Genomic DNA, 21,444 nt, shown 5'->3' with positions numbered 1-21,444 from the left:
TCCATCCATCCTTTGACGGGGAAGCCCAGACTTCCCTCTCCCCAGCCACTTCAACCAGCTCCTCCAGCGGGGTCCCCAGACATTCCCAGGCCAGCTGAAAGACATAGTCTCTCCAGCGTGTCCTGAGTCGTCCCCGGGGCCTCCCGCCGGTGGGACGTGCCCGGAACACCTCTACGGGGAGGCTCTAGGAGGCATCAGAACCAGATGCCTGAGCCAACTCAGCTGGCTCTTCTCAACGCGGAGGAGTAGCGACTCGATGCTGAGTCCCTCCCGGATGACCGAGCTTCTCACCCTAGCTCTAAAGGACAGCCCGGACAATCTGCGAAAAACTCATTTCGGCCGCTTGTATCTGGGATCTTTTTCTTTCGGTCATGACCCACAGCTCATAACCATGGGTGAGGGCAGGATTGTAAATCGACTGGTAAATCGAGAGCTTCACCTTTCAGCTCAGCCTCTTCTTCACCACTACGGAAAGGTGCAAAGTCCGCATTACTGCTGACACTGCACCGATCCGCCTGTCGATCTCCCACTCCCTCCTACCCTCACTCGTGAACGAGACCCAAAGATACTTGAAGTCCTCCACTTGGGTCACGATCTCATCCCCGACCTGGAGAGGGCACTCCACCGTTTTCCGACTGAGGACCATGGTCTCTGATTCGTAGGTGCTTATTTTCATCCGAACCGCTTCACACTCAACTGCGAACCGCTCCAGTGAGAGTTGGAGGTCACAGCTTGATGAAGCCCAAAGCACCACATCATCAGCAAAAAGCAGTGATGCAATGCTGAAGTCACCAAACAGGACACCCTCAATGCTTTGGCTGCACCTAGAAATTCTGTCCATAAAAATTATAAACAGATTCGTTGACAAAGGGCAGCCTTGGCGGAGTCCAACCCTCACTAGGTACGAACCGTTTTTTCTGCCATTGTAAATGAAGGGGAAATTTGGATGTACATGGCCGTCAATGGCATGGACGCATGAATGTCAATGGCATCGACTTACTTGGGCGTCAGTTTAATGTCAATGGGCTGTCGTGGTAAATGGTCAAAAATGACAAGGACCTGTTTTCTCGCCATTGAAAATGAATGGGAAATTTGGACATACATCACTGTTAGTGGCATCCCATTATAAATGAATGGGACAGTTTTTGGTAAATTTTGCAGGAACGTAGGCTTTAGCAATGTCTGTCTACAAATTGTGTGCCTCTTACTGCCCTGGAATTTTGGATGTGTCAATAGTGTGATTTGCTCCAAAATTGTAGGACTAGATATACTATGATTTTTTTTTTGTTTTTTTTTGTTTTGTTTTGTTTTCAAAAAACCCTTGTTTACGGACTAATGGAAAATTTTTGCGGGTCATTTCAAATTCCCTGCGTCATGTGAAAATTCTGCTCAGTTCTGTCAGGGAAGGTCAAGTTTGAACTCCAAGACAAGTGTCACCTCCATAGCTCGATAAGAGACATGAATCAGACCCAGCCAAGGATTGCCTGCTTCGAAGACTTTATAGAATACAAGATATATATCAGGGGTACAATGGCGTGATCCGAACAGGAGCCGTGAACACACAGGAGTACAAAGAAGTACAATAGAGGCTGGACATGTATAGTGTTGGAAGGGCGTTACCTAAGGATGCTTACTGTGAAACGATAGCTACGAAAACGAAAGTGAAACTTAAGTATCAACTCTGGTGGTTTTCCACAGAAAAACATAATGAGTTATGACCTTGGGAACTTAGCCGTAGCTGGCACGAGAGGGAGTGAAACCAGATAAGGCAGTCGACAGAAACTCTGTATTATGTTCAAAGAAATAGGTACAGCACACGAACATGAATAGATACAGTCACAGCACTAATGAATATAGTTATAAGGCAGTTATGTGTTTTATAAGCATGAATAAAATATTCTTTCACAAGCTCGATATTTGAACGGTGACGGTTGGTCAAACAGTTTGGACTGTAAGGCGCGACGAGGGATCGCCATTCAAAAAAAAAAAAAAAAAAAAGGACTTTCATTATCAGGGCCTTTGCCTTGAAAACCCCCCTCTAATTTTTTTTTTTGTCACAGGGTTTATGCATTTTAACAATAAATGCAATTTCAATGGTTGTTGTTGTTGTTGTCGTTTTGAAACATCTATTTCTATTTTACATTCGACAGCAATGTCCATTTATAAATGTGTACAGACAAAAATGAATCGAATACAACTTGGCCGATGTATGGGGTAAAACTTTTTTTTCTTTCTTACAGTACTACATCACTTCATCATTCCTTGGTATAAACATCTTATTTTAATGGTTCATAAGTGCTTTATTTAGATCACACTACGGTTTATTGGTTTAGACATTTAATGCCATATTAAAGAACATTAAGCTGAGACCGTACAAAAAAAAAAAAATCATTGGAAAATGTTACATACTATAACGACTCCTACATTAAGGCTGCTACAGACATAAAAGGAAACAACTCATGGTGTAGCCTATCCTTCCATGACTATAAACCATAAAAAACAGACATGGGTCCTACACGTGCAGTGGCAAAGATGCTCAATAACTGTGTGCTAGTATGTAAGCAATATTCTAGAAAAAAAACACTCAGGTGAGCGCCATTGATGAGTCATAATTTTGCCATGTAAACACTCGTGTAATAACTTTCCAATCGTGACACTTTAATCTGGAGTCAGTTTATCTGCTCTTTGATTGCTTCTAAAAGAGGAAGCGCAGTTCAATCATGTCACCCGCATTGGTTTTAGTGCCGCACCCATCTTGATGCGCCAGTGAACTCCATTTCGTTTAATGAGATGTCTATTAGCCCACCGCACAATCGTTTCATTCCAGCCTAGGATTACTGCTGCTCCTGCTGCTCCTCTTCCACAACCACAGTGAGTCACTCAAAGGGTGATCAGTGTGAACTTTTCTTCAAATGCTGTTGTACATATGAGAAGCTTGACACAAAGGCATACAGAAATTCTCAGCATTTTGACGAGTAGTTGGCATTTACAGAAATCCAAAAGAACATTGTAGAAAAGAAGATAACTAGAAAATAGATGGCTGATGTTTTAAATGGAATTTCTGGATTAGAGTTTTGGCATACTAGAGTTGGTATCCACTTTGTAATATCCTATTCAGCCACCAACACGACTGGAGTGCAGTTTCGAAAAGTGAATATATTTGTAAAAACCATTCTACAATGTTAGTTGAATAATTTGACCTCCACAGTTGTTCTCCAAACACGCATACACTTTTAAAAAATAATGAACGAACAAATAAAATTAAAAAAAAAAAAAAAAAAAAAGAAAAGAAAAAGAAAATATCTATGGTGAAATACAGCTGTTGTTGCCTGAATTTTACCATTAAAAAATTGAGTTTCCTGTCAATTAACCAAAAAAACTACAATACTATCTACAGTCCCTGACAAAAGTCTTGTCGCTTATCCATTTTATAGAAACAGTTGCTAATAACCTGACTTTTAATTATTCAATTGGTTTCAGAAATGGCTCATATGAAAGCTAAGACCCTCCCAAATGATGTTGAATGTACAAAAATATATTTGTTTTACTGAAAAAAGATTTATAATTTACTGAACACATGAGGGTCAAATTTTGGCAAGAGAAAAGTTATGTCGCCTACAGAAAGTAGTGTGAAAATTGAACAAAAAATGTACTTCAAATACAAAAATATGTTACAAAACATAAGCGAATTAAGCTCCAAACTTTACTGTTTTCCAAGTGAATCTTGGATCCATGCGGGCTCCAGCCGGTCTCCTGCAATATTTGCGGCGACTGTGGTGTAATTCAATGAAAGATTCATCTGAAAAATCCACCACAAAACTGTGAGGTTTGGTGGTGGCAAAATCATGGTCTGGATTTACATCCAGTATGGGGGTGTGCGAAAGATCTGCAGGGTGGAAGATAACATAAATAGTCTGAAATATCAACAAATCTTAGCTGCCTCTTACATTCCTAACCATAAAAAGGGACAAATTCTGCAGTAGGATGGTGCTCCATCGTATACTTCAATCTCTACCTCAAAGTTCCTCAAGGCAAAGAAGATCAAGATTCTCCAGGACTGGCCAGCCCAGTCACCAGACATGAACAGGATGAAAGAGGAAGCATGGAAGACGAAACCCAAGAATGTTGATGAACTCTGGGAGGCATGCAAGACTGCTTTCTTTGATGTTCCTGATGACTTCATCAATAAATTGTATAAATCCTTGCCGAACCGCATGGATGCAGTCCTTCAAGTCTATGGAAGTCATACAAAATATTAAATTTGGCTCTCACAGCACCACTACTTAATTCGCTTATGTTATGTAACATATGTTTGTATTTGAAGTACATTTTTTGTTTAATTTTCACACTACTTTCTGTAGGCGACAAAACTTTTGTCTTGCTCAAATTTGACCTTTATGTCTTCATTAAATGATAAATCTTTTTTCAGTGAAACAAATATATTTTTGTACATTCAACATCATTTGGGAGGGTGTTAGCTTTCATATGAGCCATTTCTGAAACCAATTGAATAATGAAAAGTCAGGTTATTAGCAACTGTTTCTACAAAATGGATAAGCGACAAGACTTTTGTCAGGGACTGTATAGTGTATGTGCAGCACCCTGTCCACTGTTCTTCAGTGGCTCAGTAGTAAATGTGTGCAACCACCAAAATGATGGTGTGGATTAAAATCTGAGCTAAAATTTTGAAAAGGAGAGAAATTGCAATTTTTAAACCATGATTTTCAGTTTAAAAAAAAAAAAAAAAAAAAAACTGGAGAAATCTACCCTAAAATTTGGTTAGGTGCTCCTGCGTTGTTTTTTTGTTGTTGTTTTTTTTCGTGAATTTTATGATTTTCACATGCTTTTTAAACAGTAATATTTTGTCAACCAGAGCTTCCAGTATCTTACTGTAAATGTTTTTTTTTCTTTAAGTGCAACCACTCACACACAAATTATTAGCAATTCATAAGCTATCTCTCCCAGTTGAATCCAGTTAAGTGAATTGAACCTGTGGTCAAACAGTCACGGGTCTTAAAAAGGCTTCCCGTGTGGAATTTTACATAACAGAACGCGTGCCCATGTAAGCACACATGGCGTTGTTGGTGTCTTCATGCAGCTCTGCTTGAGGTCCAATTGCTTCCCCAGAGGAGGTCATGTTTTGCCAACTGGCCTACTGACAAAATGCCCATATTCCTGTGGTCTCGCCACCTGCCGAGTTATTTTGTTTTTCTGGATGAACCGTTTAACGAGAAGCCAGAAATTAAACAAGCTGTTTTACCTTCTAAATTAGCACAATTTCTCATTATTTGTAAATACAAGGTTATTTTTTTACAGACTGCATGTCTCTGAGTAATGTATACACCACAGTGGGGTTCTGTAGCATATAGTGGCTGTTACTATGGCAACAACAGCTCAGCTAACTTTGGAAGGCATCTGCCAATGTTTTTAACAAAAAAAAAAAAAAAACGAAAAAAAGAAAAAGGAAAAAGGAAAAAAAAAGGGGCTGTCAGAGACATGAGACGCCCGATACAGTCTTCAAATCAATCATGTTTACTTCCTGCGCCGAAGGCATGGAAGAGGTCATACTTTCACTTTATTTATGTGTTTTAATTTGTTAGCGCCTGCTTGGCTTCCCAGTTTGTTATTTGGCAGGACTGCACAAAGAACTACTTTACCTAAAAGGGTTGTTGCATAAAACACAAGGCAAATGCCAGCGTTCTATTATTATTATTGTGATTAAAAACTCACACCCACTTTTTTGTATGTGCGTGTCCTTCCTGATCTTAATACACACAGACAAACACACACAAATGCAAATTCTTAGACCATTTATACTTCATCATTCCTTTCTGTCATCCGTTCCCAAATGCATTGTTTTATTTGATCGTCATTTGCTTAATGCTTGTTTTGCTCATCATTTCTTTTCAAGTGCTTCGCGCCCTTGTATCATTTAAAAATATTGGTTTGATCTCATGTTTATTCATTCTGTTTTAAGTTCACTGAAAATATTGAAGTCAAATCAATGCATAAAAACACTGTGACAAAAGAACATTTCCTGATTGTCAGGATGCAGGGAATAATATCCTAGTGTTTGACAGGAAGTGATGTGAAGTAATTGGGGTGAACTTGTGCTGCCTGAGGACAGGTCGGTAGGATGGAGGTTATGTAGCATCAAGGGTATCACTGATAAAAGCTTGTAGCAAGCCATTAAAAAGAAGTAGGTTTGCGGTGACATCCCCTTGTTTGCTATGAGTACACATGTACACTGACTGAAACATTTCTTGGAATGGGGATTTACTGTACAGTGGTACCTCGACATACGAATTCAATTCGTTCCAAAGCCTGGTTTTCATGTCGAAATATTCATATGTCAAGAGGGATTTCCTCATAAGAGTAGATAATAATTCGATTCATTCGTTCGACAGCCCAAAAACCAATGCTAAATCCTTCATAAATACTGCAGGCATAGGCGGAGTTGGACTTTTGGGGCAGGTGGTGCACAACATGTTGATGACCCCGAAACACAGTGTCAGTAAAAAATTAACTTACAATAAGTTGACAATGAGTGTTTTTTTTTTTTTTTTTTGTTTCCCATCATTCTTGAGGGGAATTCTTAATCAGGCTGCTTGGGCAATACTTTTTGCCAAGATCATCATCCATTGAATATGGTAGGCCAGCTGGTGTCGTGCCAATGTAGTTACCCCAGTCAAAAACTGTATCCGGAGCCAGATGGAGGTAGATTTGTGTCTTTATTATTCAATGAAAAAAAAAGTTGCTTAAATTTAAAAAAAAAAAAAAAAAGCTTCATTCAAAATATATATTTTCAACCCCCCAAAAAAGTCGCTTCAATCAAAAAAATGGGGGTTTGAAGTCAAGTTTTTTTTTTTTTTTTGATTGAAGTAATGTTGATTTGTGTTTGTGCCACATTTTGGCGAGTTCATTTTTGTCTTTATTATTCAATCAAAAAATAAAAAATGAATTGCTTCAAAAAATATATTTTCAAAAAGAAAAATCAGTCAAAAAAAAAAAAAAAAAGAACAATTTCAACCATGGAAAAAGTTTTTGAACACAAAAAAATATTTGAGATTGAAAATTTTGCATTTTAACACTTAACTTTTCATTGAAAAGGTTTGCTTTGATTGAAGCAATCCTTTTTTGGGGGGGGGCATATTATGGGTAGGGCATTTGTGTCTAAATCATTTAATCCAAAAAAAAAGTTGCTTCAATCAAAAAAAAATATATATATATACATATATATATATATATATATAAATATATATATATATATATATATATATATATAGTGTATATATATCAAATCAAATATATCATATTTCAGGGTCCTGCGCACAGGTAAGATCCTGCGCAGGACCTCAAGCTCCCAGGCCTCTGGTAGAGGACCCGAGCTTGAAAGGAGAGACCATACCGCCCGGGTGGGCGAGACGACGATTTTTTTTTTTTTTTTTTTTTTTAATATATATACGTATATATATATTTTTTTTAAATCAAAGAAAAAAATCATTTGAAAAATAAAATTCCCCTCCTCTAATTTTTTTTTTTTTTTTTTTTTTTTTTGAAAATTATATGCAAAGCAAATGACCATCTACATTGCTAGTCACATGATCTGTTCGAAAAATAATTTTGACACATTATAAAAATATATTTTTTTTGTTCATTTCATGTATTTTTGTTGCAGTTTTATTGCTTTACAACTTTTATATATATAGGAAAGTCAACTACATGCAATGACACTTTGCCCCCACCAGGGGGGGCCTGGCCTGTATCCCTTTTACCAGCACTAATTAACTTTGAACAAGGTGGCAGCAACCATGCCACACAAAGTAACTACAAATATGCTAATTGCTTTACGGCATACGTCACTTCCCTCTTTCCCTTCGTTATTAAGACAGAAGTCAATGCGAACGCTTTCGCGTGAATTCTGCAAACATAGCAGGGAACCAAAAGAGACGAAAAGTTTTGTCCGAGGAGACAAAAAAAATGAAAAAGGGAGGCTACCATGATAAAAGGACACTCAAGGATAAACATTGGCCCAGCGTAACAACCGCCCGACCCCCACCCGAAAATCAAACGTTTCTTATTTGCAACATCGTCATATGATATTGTTTAGCCACAACTGAATTCATTACCTCATCACTATTCATCCTTTACACAGCCGATCTTACGACACTGTGAACTGTCCTCAAGGGAAATGCAGTCTTCCTTGAGGCAAAACACTACCGCTTTTGTCACTGGCACCGTTATAAATGAGCAAAACTGAAAGTTACCTGGTGTTGCTTTAGCATATAGAGACTGGCAAAAGGAGGCCGGAGGAGATGGCGGGTGTTAAGGAGGTAGAGGAGGATACGGTGAGCCGTGTTCTTTCTAATTTAATAAATACATGCAATTAAGACGTGGGTTGTAACTAGTGCTGTCAAACGATTAACATTTTTAATCGAGTTAATCACAGTTTAAAAATGAATTAATTGTAATTAATTGCAATTCAAACTATCTCTAAAATATGCCATATTTTTCTGTAAATTATTGTTGGAATGGAAAGATAAGACACAAGACGGACATAAACGTTCAACATACTGTCCATAAGTAGGCTACTGTATTTTTTTATTATGACAATAAATCCACAAGATGGCATTAACATTATTAACATTCTTTCTATTAAAGGGATCCACGGATAGAAAGACTTGTAGTTCTTAAAAGATACATTTGAGTACAAGTTATAGTAATTTTATATTAAAACCCCTCTTAATGTTTTTGTTTTAATAACATTTGTAAAATTTTCAATCAAAAAAATAAACTAGTAACTCGCCATTGTTGACGCCGCGTCGCCGCCGAACAGTGACGTCACATCGGGCTCCCTGCCATTCTTCCACAGTGTCTTTAACTACGTAAGGTTGTGATTGAAATACACCACAAGGTGTCAATGGCGAGTATTGAATTAATTAGAAATCTAGCCAAGGCAAAGTCTGAGTAGGTTTTATGTGTATTTTGCAAAGCTATTTTGATTGGGAATGCCAGTTCTCTTTGCATTGAGAGCTTTTCTTTTTGTGAACATCATTTTTTTGAGCGATAGGAATATTATTTTTGATGGGCTTTCACTAAATGATACTGTAGCGACTTAACTGTTCTGCCCAAATGCATGATGCGAAGTAGGGCAACCATGACTGTCAGTGGTGGCTGCAAATGGCATACAGTATGAACTGCGTTGTGTTCAATTAAGCGTGTTAAGAAAAAGATCGTCCCCTGTCATTCTTCCCCATGTCGTTCGCCACAATACTTATATTTGTTGTGAAAGAGTTGCCAAACCTTAAGCGCGGTCCAATGAACGCCTGTGTCCACTCGCATTTCTCTGCCTTTTCGTTCTCAGTGTGCTAAAACAGTGTCATTGTAAACTGTTTGAGGCAATGCATGAACGGGTTGTTCCGTGCATGTGTTAATTGCGTCAAATATTTAACGTGATTAATTACCGCCCGTTAACACGATAAATTTGACAGCACTAGTCGTAACACATTACATGTACCCTGTTACATTTACTTGAGTAACTTTTGAGAAAAACATACTTCTAAGAGTAATTTTACTAAGCCATAGTTTTCTTTTACTTGAGTAGATTTGTGGAGAAAAAATGCTACTCTTACTCCGCTAATTTGGGCTACACAAGACTTGTTCTATTTTTCCTCTTTTTTCTACATATTAGATTTTCTTTTTCCAGCGATGCCAAAAGTAGCTCCAGCAATTTCACCGATGAGATGTTGCAACAATTATCACATGACTCCATCATACCAATCAGATGCAAGCTTGCCGTTGTATGATCACGCCAGCCTGTTCAATCACGTGGCGTCTTTAACCCTTTAACACTTTAGCCTATTTTGGCCGAATTTGCATGCATTTGATGTTGCCTTTATATTTCAAAGAAAAAATTGTTCCCAATGGCCAAGTTGGGTCCCTTTTTCAGGACACCTTGAACTTCATGTCCAAACTGTTGTTTTCTTCACTGACCAATTATAATCCACATTTTGGACCCAAAAAGACAAAAAAAATCCCAAAATATTTTTTCAAAATTTGTAATGTTGTTGTGCCATTGACAACCAAACGTGCTCGACCAACCGTTTTGAAGCTTGATAATATTTATTCAACTTGTTAGGATAAACATTCAATAGAAAAAAATAAGATTGAATAGTTTTATGTTTGACTATTCAAAGCAATCAGCGGGTATGGTCATAGCCGTTTTTGGCCTTTACACATACTATGGTCAAAACGGGTTATATACAGTGCAAAATAGTGAGAAAAAATATATATATATCATCTAACACAAAAAGGGTTTGGAGGATATCTCTTTGTGAAGTTAGGTATTATACCCATCACCTTATCTAAAGTATACGTACATGCAATCAAGCTTCTCGAACACACATCTATATAAAATTTGAAAAGATTTATACTGAAGAAAAAAATATATATAACATTGAAAAAAAAAGTATTTTCAAAAATACTGACAAGTAGTTCAGTTCAATTCGTTTTTTTCAGGTATGCGACCCGATAGTTTTTTTTTTTTTTTTTTTTTTTTTTTTTGCGCACTCAATAAAGTTTGTTTTTGAACAGGTCACTAAGCTGCGTCACAACTTCACACAGCCTACTCTTCTGCCGTTTGAGCGCTGCTGTCACTTCTACTCGCCGAGACGCCGACTAATCCGAGGAAAACAACGACAAATACAGCTCATACTATTCCTTGAGTTGATGACAAAATGCATTAGCTTGCGCTAAATTTAGTTTTCGATTCATTCTGCACGTTTCAAAGTCACTCGCGCAATCCAACCGGTGTTCATGCCTCCTTTTCGTTAGTTGGCGCCTAGCTCGGCGATTTATTAAAAATGTTCACATTCGGTTCGTCCTTCTTGACATCACAACGGATCTTGGGATATGAAGTCTTTTGTGCTGCTTTCGGTTTTGAAAAGGACAAGAAATGATGGAAATATGGAGATAGATACATGGTATATGCAGCGTTTTAATGCATATTTATGAGTGCAATAAAACTATAAAACTCAACTTACATTATCTCCCGTTTTTCTCGGTGGATTGACTTCAAATAAAAACTGGTGTGGACATCAACTTCCGCACTTTCAAATGAGATCAATCAGCGGCACTTGGGTGACGTAATTACAGCGTGACGAAGCTTCAAAGACGACATGCGTAAACGCGTCGCTGCCGACACGTTCGGTGTTAAAGGGTTAAAGCACTGTAAAAGAAAATAAGTATTTGACATAGAGCGCTGCCCTCAAGATGACTCGAAAGCACAGATTTTAACCTCTTTTCCAGTCTTTATTTGACCCACAAAAATTGGAGATACGATCCTTTTAATTTCATAATAGTAACTATGAAGGAACTAATAATAATAATAGGATGTTTACATACTCATTGTGTGTAAAAGATCCCATGGAAATCGAATCATGAAAATGTATTTCTTAAAAACTTGAAGATGTATGTACCATGGTTCCACAATATAGATGCAAGTGTATCGATGAACCGTCAGACAATGAAAGTATTGAGATTGTAATCCCAAATGGTAGCTCAAAGTATTGACAAAATGTCTAAAGTGTCAGAAAAACAGAGGAAATGAGACAGCGGGTAATAATAGCCGAAAGACGTGATCACTTAAGCATGAAATGTCAAAGAAAATGTTTGCTTCAACCTGGTTTGACCAATTTGTTCAAGAAATGAACTGTTAATACAAAATAAGTACATGAACTCATCCGTTGTGCTTGTATCTGAGAAGTTCCAAAAGAAGTCTTAATTCTGATAACACCTTTTTAGCTTTTAATATGTTAGATGCCAGTTTCCCAGTTATTGATTTCACAGGTGACAAATGCCTCGGTGGAGGTCTGCTCTGCCTGCGTTTCAGTCTCCTATTTCTCCTTATCAGTCTGTAGCCTCAGACACATTAGTCTCAGACTGGAGCTTCTAATTAAAAGCAATAAAGCGGCTGTCTCGTTTTCTGTCACGGTCCCTCGACGCACGCGTCATCTTTTTGTCCCTTCACCATCATGTCCCATTACACATGCATATATTCCGCTCCTTTTCTTTTTGCCCGTCTTTTAATATTAGCATCGCTTCCTAATCACATTCCTTATTTGCATTTTCCATGTGCTCCTAATGTATGCAAATATTGCACACATTGTCCGTATTACAAAGAAAGCTTTGAATTTGGGAGCCAACATTTAACTCACGATCAATTCTGTCATTGTACAGACAGCGTGTTTCATCTCTCATAAGCATGCTCAAAAGCGGTATAAGGTCTAATTATGTCATTTGAAAGCTATAGATGACATGATCAATTTGGTGATTTTTTTGGGGGTGGGGCAACGTCATACTAAGAGCACTGCTGTACCTGTATTGTCCCTTTTGGTACCTTAACTTCCAAGTTTACCCTATATATTGGGCTAACAATCGCTGTCAACAATCCCTGGACTAGACGTCTATCTCCGTCAAATGAATTGGAAGTCTATTGCTATCAATTTCAGTATGCAACATAAATGAAATTAGAACAAATAAATAAATCATGAAAAATAAAAATCAACTTTAGAGTGTTAGTGGGATCCATATCCACAGTGTATTTCTTTTTATTTATTGTAATCTTGTTTCCATTTATAAATGTATAAATTTATAAATGTATTTATTCATTGGGTAAAAAATGAAAATAAACAATAATAATAATAAAAAAAAATAATAATAATAATAATTGAGACCTGGCTTTTACTATGTGGACATCATATTTTGGGTCATGTAGGATACACGACAGTCCCTGACAAAAGTCTTGTCATCCATTTTGTAGAAACAATTGCTAATAACCTGACTTTTAATTATTCAATTGGTTTCAGAAATGGCTCATATGAAAGCTAAGACCCTCCTAAATGAAGTTGAATGTACAAAAATATATTGGTTTCACTGAAAAAATATTTATCATTTAAATGAAGACATAAAGGTCAACTTTTGGCAAGACAAAAGTTTTGTCGCCTACAGAAAGTAGTGTGAAAATTGAACAAAAAATGTACTTCAAATATTAAGTATTAAGTAGTGGTGCTGTGAGATCCAAATTTAATATTTTGTATGACCTCCATGGGCTTCGGCAAGGATTCATACAATTTATTGATGAGGTCATCAGGAACATCAAAGAAAGCAGTAATGTAACCACCAAACTTCACTGTTTTCTGAGTGAATCTCGGATCCATGTGGGCTCCAGTAGGTCTCCTGCATTATTTGTGGCGACTGTGGTGTAATTCATGTGGAAGATTCATCTGTAAAATCCCCCTTTTGCCACTTTTCTAGCATCCACCTATTTGTCTGCACCCTGAGAGATAAATAGTCTGTAATATCAAAAAATCTTAGCTGCCTCTTACATTCCTAACCATAAAAAGGGACAAATTCTGCAGCAGGATGGTGCTCCATCGCATACTTCAATCTCTACCTCAAAGTTCCTCAAGGCAAAGAAGATCAAGATCCTCCAGGACTGGCCAGCCCAGTCACCATACATGAACAGGATGAAAGAGGAAGCATAGAAGACAAAACCCAAGAATGTTGATGAACTCTGGGAGGCATGCAAGACTGCTTTCTTTGATTTTCCTGATGACTTCATCAATAAATTGCCTGAATCCTTGACGAACCGCATGGATGCAGTCCTTCAAGCTTCAAGAAGTCATACAAAATATTAAATTAGGATCTCACAGCAGCACTACTTAATTTGCCTATGTTATGTAACATATTTTTTGTATTTGAAGTACAATTTTAGTTCAATTTTCACACTACTTTCTATAGGCGACAAAACTTTTGTCTTACCAAAATTTGACCTTTATGTCTTCATTAAATTATAAATCTTTTTTCAGTGAAACAAATATATTTTTGGACATTCAACATCATTTGGGAGGGTCTTAGCTTTCATGTGAGCCATTTCTGAAACCAGTTGAATTATTAAAAGTCAGGTTATTAGCAATTGTTTCAACAAAATGGATAAACGACAAGACTTTTGTCAGGGACAGTACATGACACAGGTATGTGGCAAAATTCCCTATTTTGAACATCAGCAGCTTGTTGATTTGTTTTCAATTGCAGTTTTATCTTCTTTTGTAACGTTTTAAGGCAGTTGCCTGTCTCGTAAGACTTGCAGTAACTACTACTAAATCAATTAATTGGACAATGGAGGCATGCGTAGTGTTTGACGGACCATGTTCACTGTGACATATGATTGGTCAATTGCTGTTGGGGGGGCGGACCTCGCAAAAGGTCCATTAATAAATTTAAGGTATCAGTTAAAGGAACAGACAACACATAATATTCATTAATTCATTTTCCGAGTCATTTATCCTCACAAGTGTCACAACACATAATACAATGAAGAAAAATATGTTTGAACACAAAACTCTCGCAACCGTTTGTGATATCATTTATACCCATGCACATACACACTGATAGACTCAGGCACATGTGCATGCGATAAGGAGCATTAATGACATCACAAGGAAGTGCAGGCATACTCTGTTTCAATTGGATAAAATAGTACTGCATTACTCAAATGTCAGCGGGCACTTACTGGAAATCCAGGCTTCATTTACATTTTTCGTCAGTAATAACACATCAAAAAATTGAAAATTTCATATATTTTTAATGTGTTAAACAAGATTCCTACGGCTGGGATGCGCGTGATACAGGTATCTGCCCCATTAAGTATTTATGATTCATCAACAGTAAAAGTCTTTAAAAAAAAAAGAACCTTGTTGTCTTATGAAATATTTTGGTGTACATAAGCCTTTTTATTTATTTATTTTTGTTTAAACCAGTCAGGGACAGTGGTCACGTTTCTATTAAAAAGGGATTATTATCTTAATTCATTCGCTGCCAGCTCAGGTCACAGAGTATGTTGTGGTAGTAGGTAAAAGTAAATTGATAATTCATATTTACAACACCTATTGATGGTGATATAAAGTGGGGCAAATAAGTATTTAGTCAACCACTAATTGTGCAAGTTCTCCCACTTGAAAATATTAGAGAGGCCTGTAATCGTCAACATGGTTAAACCTCAACCACGAAAGACAGAATGTGAAAAAAAAACAGAAAATCACATTGTTTGATTTTTTAAAGAATTTGTTTGCTAATACTTTGTTATGTACCCTTTGTTGGCAATACCGGAGGCCAAACGTTTTCTGTAACTCTTCATAAGCTTTTCACACACTGTTGCTGGTATTTTGGCCTATTCCTCCATGCAGATCTCCTCTAGAGCAGTTATGTTTTGGGGCTGTCGTTGGGCAACACGGACTTTCAACTCCCTCCACAGATTTTCTATGGGGTTGAGATCTGGACACTGGCTAGGCCACTCCAGGACCTTGAACTGCTTCTTACGAAGCCACTCCTTTGTTGCCCTGGCTGTGTGTTTGGGATCATTGTCATGCTGAAAGACCCAGCCAAGTCTCATCTTCAATGCCCCTGCTGATAGATTTTCACTCAAAATCTCTCGATTCATGGCCCCATTCATTCTTTCCTTTACACAGATCAGTCGTCTTGGTCCCTTTGCAGAAAAACAGCCCCAAAGCATGATGTTTCCACTCCCATGCTTCACAGTGGGTATGGTGCAATTCAGTATTCTTTTTCCTCCAAACAGGAGAACTTGTATTTCTACCAAAAAGTTCTACTTTGGTTTCATCTGACCATTACACATTCTCCCAGTCCTCTTCTGGATCATCCAAATGCTCTCTAGCGAACTGCAGACGGGCCTGGACGTGTACTTTCTTCAGCAGGGGGACACGTCTGGCAGAGCAGAATTTGAGTCCCTGGCGGCGCATTGTGTTACTGATAGTAGCCTTTTGTTACTATGGTCCCAGCTCTCTGTAGGTCATTCACTAGGTCCCCCCGTGTGGTTCTGGGATTTTTGCTCACCGCTCTTGTTATCATTTTGACGCCACGGGATTAGGAGGGAGTTCAAAGTCTGTGTTGCCCAACGACATCCCCAAAACATCACTGCTCTAGAGGAGATCTGCATGGAGGAATGGGCCAAAATACCAGCAACAGTGTGTGAAAAGCTTGTGAAGAGTTACAGAAAACGTTTGGCCTCCGTTATTGCCAACAAAGGGTACGTAACAAAGTATTGAGATGAACTTTTGGTATAGACCAAATACTTATTTTCCAACGTGATTTGGAGATAAATTCTTTAAAAATCAAACAATGTGATTTTCTGGGTTTTTTTTCCACATTCTGTCTCTCATGGTTGAGGTTTACCCATGTTGACAATGACAGGCTTCTCTAATATTTTCAAGTGGGAGAACTTGCACAATTAGTGGTGGACTAAATACTTATTTGCCCCATTGTATGTCAAATTCATTTTAACTGGGAGGGACTTGAAGCTATCATTCGATCACCTTCCAAGAAAAGCCTGGCGACCTGCAAGGCTTTTAAAGCTCTGATGATTTTGATGTACAGTACTTTAATTATTTTCTTAAAAATGTTGTGTTCTTCCCTGGCTGTAGGCATCGAGTGCATTGTCGTCCTACCAGGGCCTCCAGGTCACTGGGATCCTGTCTTTGGCACTTGCGTCTTCCTCTTCTCCTTCCTCATCCCTGTGGCCATCATCAGCATTTGCTACAGCCTAATGGTCAAGCGTCTACGCAGCGTTCGCATCCTGTCTGGGTCAAAGGAGAAGGACCGCAATTTGCGGCGCATCACCCGGATGGTTCTGGTGGTGGTGGCGGTATTTGTGGTGTGCTGGACCCCCATCCAGATAATGGTCCTAGCCCAGTCACTGGGCTTTAACTTGAGCAGCTTGTCTACGCAGGTCCTAATGCATTTATGCATTGCTATGGGCTACGTTAACAGTAGCCTCAACCCGGTCCTCTACGCCTTCCTGGATGAGAACTTCAAGCGCTGCTTTCGGGAATTCTGCCAACCTTCGCCGTTCCGTCTCGACACTCAGCAGTCGGGTCGGATGAGGAGCATTGCTCGGGAAGTGGCAGCCGCGTACAGCTGCAAGGCTGATGGCGGTGGGCCCGGTGGAGGGACTCCCAATCCCGCGTGACTAGGCGTGGAGCTGCCCCTTGTGGGGGTTGACCACCCACAGAGGGGTGAGACTCCAGGGACGGGGAACTCCAACACAGAACTAACTCAGATTACAGCTCTCTAGCGGCACGAACCCCCCCGCCCCCCAACTATACGACTCGCCTGGGGTGGGGGGGAGTCTGATGAGGACGATGGAGCGGAAAGGAAAAGAATTTGAGCCAGACTGTAGACTGGAAAATAGGGATGTGTTGATAAACACACGAAACGGATTTGGAAGTATAGCAGCCATTTCAAGTGAAAATGGTGCTACAATTAAGAGTGAATATAATTCTTTGAATGCTCCTTAATTTAAAGAAGATTACCGAATGTGTCAGGAGACAAAACCCTGAAAGTTTTCAATTTCTTTGTTAACAGGACTCACTGATTGCATGTAGAGTCACAGAGACGATGACCGGACAGGTGTGAGGATGACATTCAAACCACTAATATGGTGCTTTAAGACGATTGTATATTGACAGTTGCTGCAAAAGGACAACAAAGAAAATATTCATTGGCTTGTGAAAGGAAAAATGGTTTCTTGTATATTTATCTTTTTAATCACTAATGCAGGGTTTCCCCCAGAGCCTGGTGGTTGAGAAGCCCATCAGCAGCCCACTGTATTTAAGGAAAAACAATTACTAATAATAATTAAAAAATGGATTAGTTGACAAGAATTTTGAAATTACAAATATTACCGTATTGACCCGAATAAAAGATGGTGTGTTTTGCATTGAAATAAGATTGAAAAAGAGGGGACCGTCTTATATTCGCGGTTTAGACATTATACCCATTCGTGACGCTAGATGGCGCCAGATATCATTGAAGTGATGTTCTGTCATGACAGACCTCAGCTAATCTCCCCATTCACAACGCTAGATGGCGCCAGATATCATTGAAGCGATGTTCTGTCATGACAGACCTCAGCTAATCTCAAGTTTAACCAGTTTGCATTATTTTATTACAATGTTTTTCCTTATTCAGATTTGTTTCAAGACTACAGTTACAGTTGGGCTTCACTTTGATGGTTAATGCAGTTATTGCAATTTTGTTGTTTTATCACAACAGATTGGTTTATTTACATTTCAAAAACCAGAAGCCATTCATTTACGAATGTGATTGCATTTTATTTTACATATTTAAATGTTCAGATATTAAGATTTGAATGAGGCAAAATAACATGCTTTTTCTCTCAAATCTATTGTTATAATCGTTTGTAATCACTGTAATTATTTTCTGTATAAAAATTAATTTGGTATTCAAAAAGTCTTTTTTTAAACTTGAGTCTTGAAAAAGAGGGGGTCGTCTTATAATCAGGGCCGTCATATACTCGGGCCAATACGGTATTTGCTTTTATAAAGCATTTACGAACAATACCTAATGTAGAGTTAAAAATAATAATAATAATAACACAGTCTTGAAATACACTTCTACCAAACAAACAAAAATACAGTCCAATTCAGTGTGATAGCTGAGATCTGCAACAGATTTGTTCATATTGCCCAAAAGATGCCATCATTGCGCTTTCAAATGTATCATTAGATGTGGTTAAAATATATACTGTGTACTTTTTTGTGCTTTCTTTTAAGCAATGTGGCAGTGGGGGACAAGAAAAGTCTGGCGTCCATCCAGGTATATAATCTGGGGGAAACCTTGCTAACTGGTCCACCAAAGTCATATGATAAAGCCTCAGATGGAGATTTTAAGTTGGTTGTGAACAAATATGTACAGTATACACAGTCATGCCTGAAATTCATGGATAATTTTGGGCTCAACTATATATCAGAGGTCTCAAACTCAAATTATCTGGGGGCCGTTGGAGATTGGAGTCTGGGGTTGGTATCCGCGCCCATCTCTTATAGATATATATGGCTCTGCTAGTTTACATATGTTAAGTCATGATGTATTTTGTTGTAATTCTTGAGCACTGTAACCATCTCTGTACATATAACACACGCCCCTGTACAAAACAAACAAATATTTTGTCAAGTCACAATGCCAAGAAGGTGACCACAAAATACGGTCTCTTAGTTGGCTCCCAGGCCACAGGTTTGAGACCGCTGCTATACACAGTATATGACATAAGATTTAGAGTCTCAAAACTTGAAACGAATCATATGAATGTGACTGTGGATATACTGTATGTTTAGAATCACTTAAGGATTCAATAAATTGAAGCAGTTATGATGCATTCCAGAAAAATGGAAATTCTAAGGTCTTAGACCTCCTAGAGGGAAATGTGCAATGGAATGACAAAAGCCAAAGTGGGGGAATTAATTGAATTTCCATACTTTGTCATAACATGGTGTAAATGTAAAAAGCTATATCAATCTTGTTTACTTCTACTTGAGATTGTTATTAATAGTTTTTTTGCTGTTTTGCATGTAATTTGGTGTTCAGATACGTTCCTATACAGTTATCCCTTGCTACCTCGCGCCCTCAGTCCATCGTGGATTTTTTTTTTCTCAATTAAATAAATAAATAAATAAATAGAGATAAGCCGTCCAAATCCGATACGTCGTTGCGCTCTCCCTCCTGCCGCGTGTCTTGATCAGGCAGAGTTTATTATGATTAAAGTTAACGATGATTGACAGACATTAAGGTTTGACATTGCCAGAGATGCTTGGAAGTGGAAACTTCAAAGTGGCGTATGCGTCAACCATCGTTAAACTTGTTAAACAGTTGCTGTGGCAACTCATTGTGTGTAAGTGAGCAACTTGAGCGGATTTGAGTGGACCAAGCATTTTTTTTACTTTATCCTTGTTTAAAAATAGTTCGGTGGGACAGTAACATGTTTAATACTCATAAATCACTCATAAAATATAATTATTACATTTTGAAGTGCTTAAAAAACATTTATAAATGTAAATATATACAGTACTGTGCAAAAGTTTTAGGCAGGACACCTGGCTAAAACTTTTGCACAGTACTGTATATATATTTTTTAAATTATTAAATTTATTAGGATCATGGAAGCTTCCACTTGGGGAAAATATATACATACAGTATATCCTGTATATACATAATATAATAAAAATATGCAAAAAATGTGCAAAAGGCAGGACACCTGCCTAAAACTTTTGCACAGTACTGTATATTAGGGCTGTCGAAATTATCGCGTTAACGGGCGGTAATTAATTTTTTAAATTAATCACACTAAAATATTTGACGCAATTAACGCACATGCCCCGGTCAAACAGATTAAAATGACAGCACAGTGTCATGTCCACTTATTACATGTGTTTTTTGGTGTTTTGTCGCCCTCTGCTGGCGCTTGGGTGCAACTGATTTTATGGGTTTCAGCACCATGAGCACTGTGTAATTATTGACATCAACAATGGCGAGCTACTAGTTTATTTTTTGAATGAAAATTTTACAAATTTTATTAAAACGAAAACATTAATAGGGGTTTCAATATAAAATATCTAAAACTTGTGCTAATATTTATCTTTTAAGAACTACAAGTCTTTCTATCCATGGATCGCTTTAACAGAATGTTAATAATGTTAATGCCATCTTGTTGATTTATTGTTATAATAAACAAATACAGTACTTATGTACCGTATGTTGAATGTATATATCCATCTTGTGTCTTATCTTTCCATTCCAACAATAATTTACAGAAAAATATTGCATATTTTATAGATGGTTTGAATTGAGATTAATTACAATTAATTAATTTTTAAACTGTGATTAACTCGATTAAAAATTTTAATCGTTTGACAGCCCTAATATATACAGTATATATACATTAAAGTTGGTTTCCATTAACAATTAAAAACGAGGGGTCACTGTATTTTTTCTGCATGCTGTCCTCTGTTCAAATATATACAATACGTATACAAAAAAAATCAACAATGTGCTCTCATTTTTTATTTTAGTTTACTAAGAGAATATGGTATAGTTGATTTACTCAAGATCATTCTTCCATGTTTTCTGGAATGCAACATAAGCCCATACAAAGTCAATGATTAATTTATGTTGTTCAAATATATCTTTGTCACTGTAAGCGGCATGAATGATAAAAGCCCAGTATCTTTGCGAGTGCTCTGTGAATGCTGCATGGGGGTGTTGTGAAATACTGCGCCCGGTCAAGGGTCACTTTTGACCGTTCGGCGAAAGATCACGTTGGAGCGCAACGCAGGAGAAGGGGGTTGCCGAGTTGGGACCCCACTCCAAGGGACAAAGGGGCTTTCTCTTACTCTCTTTTAGTGTCTTAAAGTTGATATTAACCCTGAAACAGAAACCACATGGAGTCCTCATTATGCTGCAAATTTTGTTCATTTACCTTAATGCTTAATTCTGCCTTTTTCATACTGCATATCTTTTTTTAGGGCTTTTGATTGCATGTTGAGATTCACCTACAACAGATGTGCTTACATC

The 21,444-nt window shown here is 37.9% G+C and overlaps 1 protein-coding gene across 1 annotated transcript in view; it reads left to right on the top strand.

Annotated features, from left to right (window-relative positions):
• Positions 1-20,530, top strand: part of oprl1 (opiate receptor-like 1) — a 96,693-nt gene extending 76,163 nt beyond the window's left edge. Inside the window, exon 6 of the mRNA XM_057829501.1 lies at positions 16,500-20,530. Coding sequence (XP_057685484.1) covers positions 16,500-17,044 — 545 coding nt within the window. The 3' untranslated portion in view covers positions 17,045-20,530. The remainder of the gene's footprint in view (positions 1-16,499) is intronic.
• Positions 20,531-21,444: the final 914 nt, after the last annotated feature.

This window comes from Corythoichthys intestinalis, chromosome 2 (genome assembly GCF_030265065.1).
Source record: "Corythoichthys intestinalis isolate RoL2023-P3 chromosome 2, ASM3026506v1, whole genome shotgun sequence".
In the NCBI taxonomy this organism is placed as follows: domain Eukaryota; kingdom Metazoa; phylum Chordata; class Actinopteri; order Syngnathiformes; family Syngnathidae; genus Corythoichthys; species Corythoichthys intestinalis.
The sequence above is the reverse complement of the archived record's forward strand: the minus strand, read 5'-3'. Positions and strand labels throughout refer to the sequence as shown.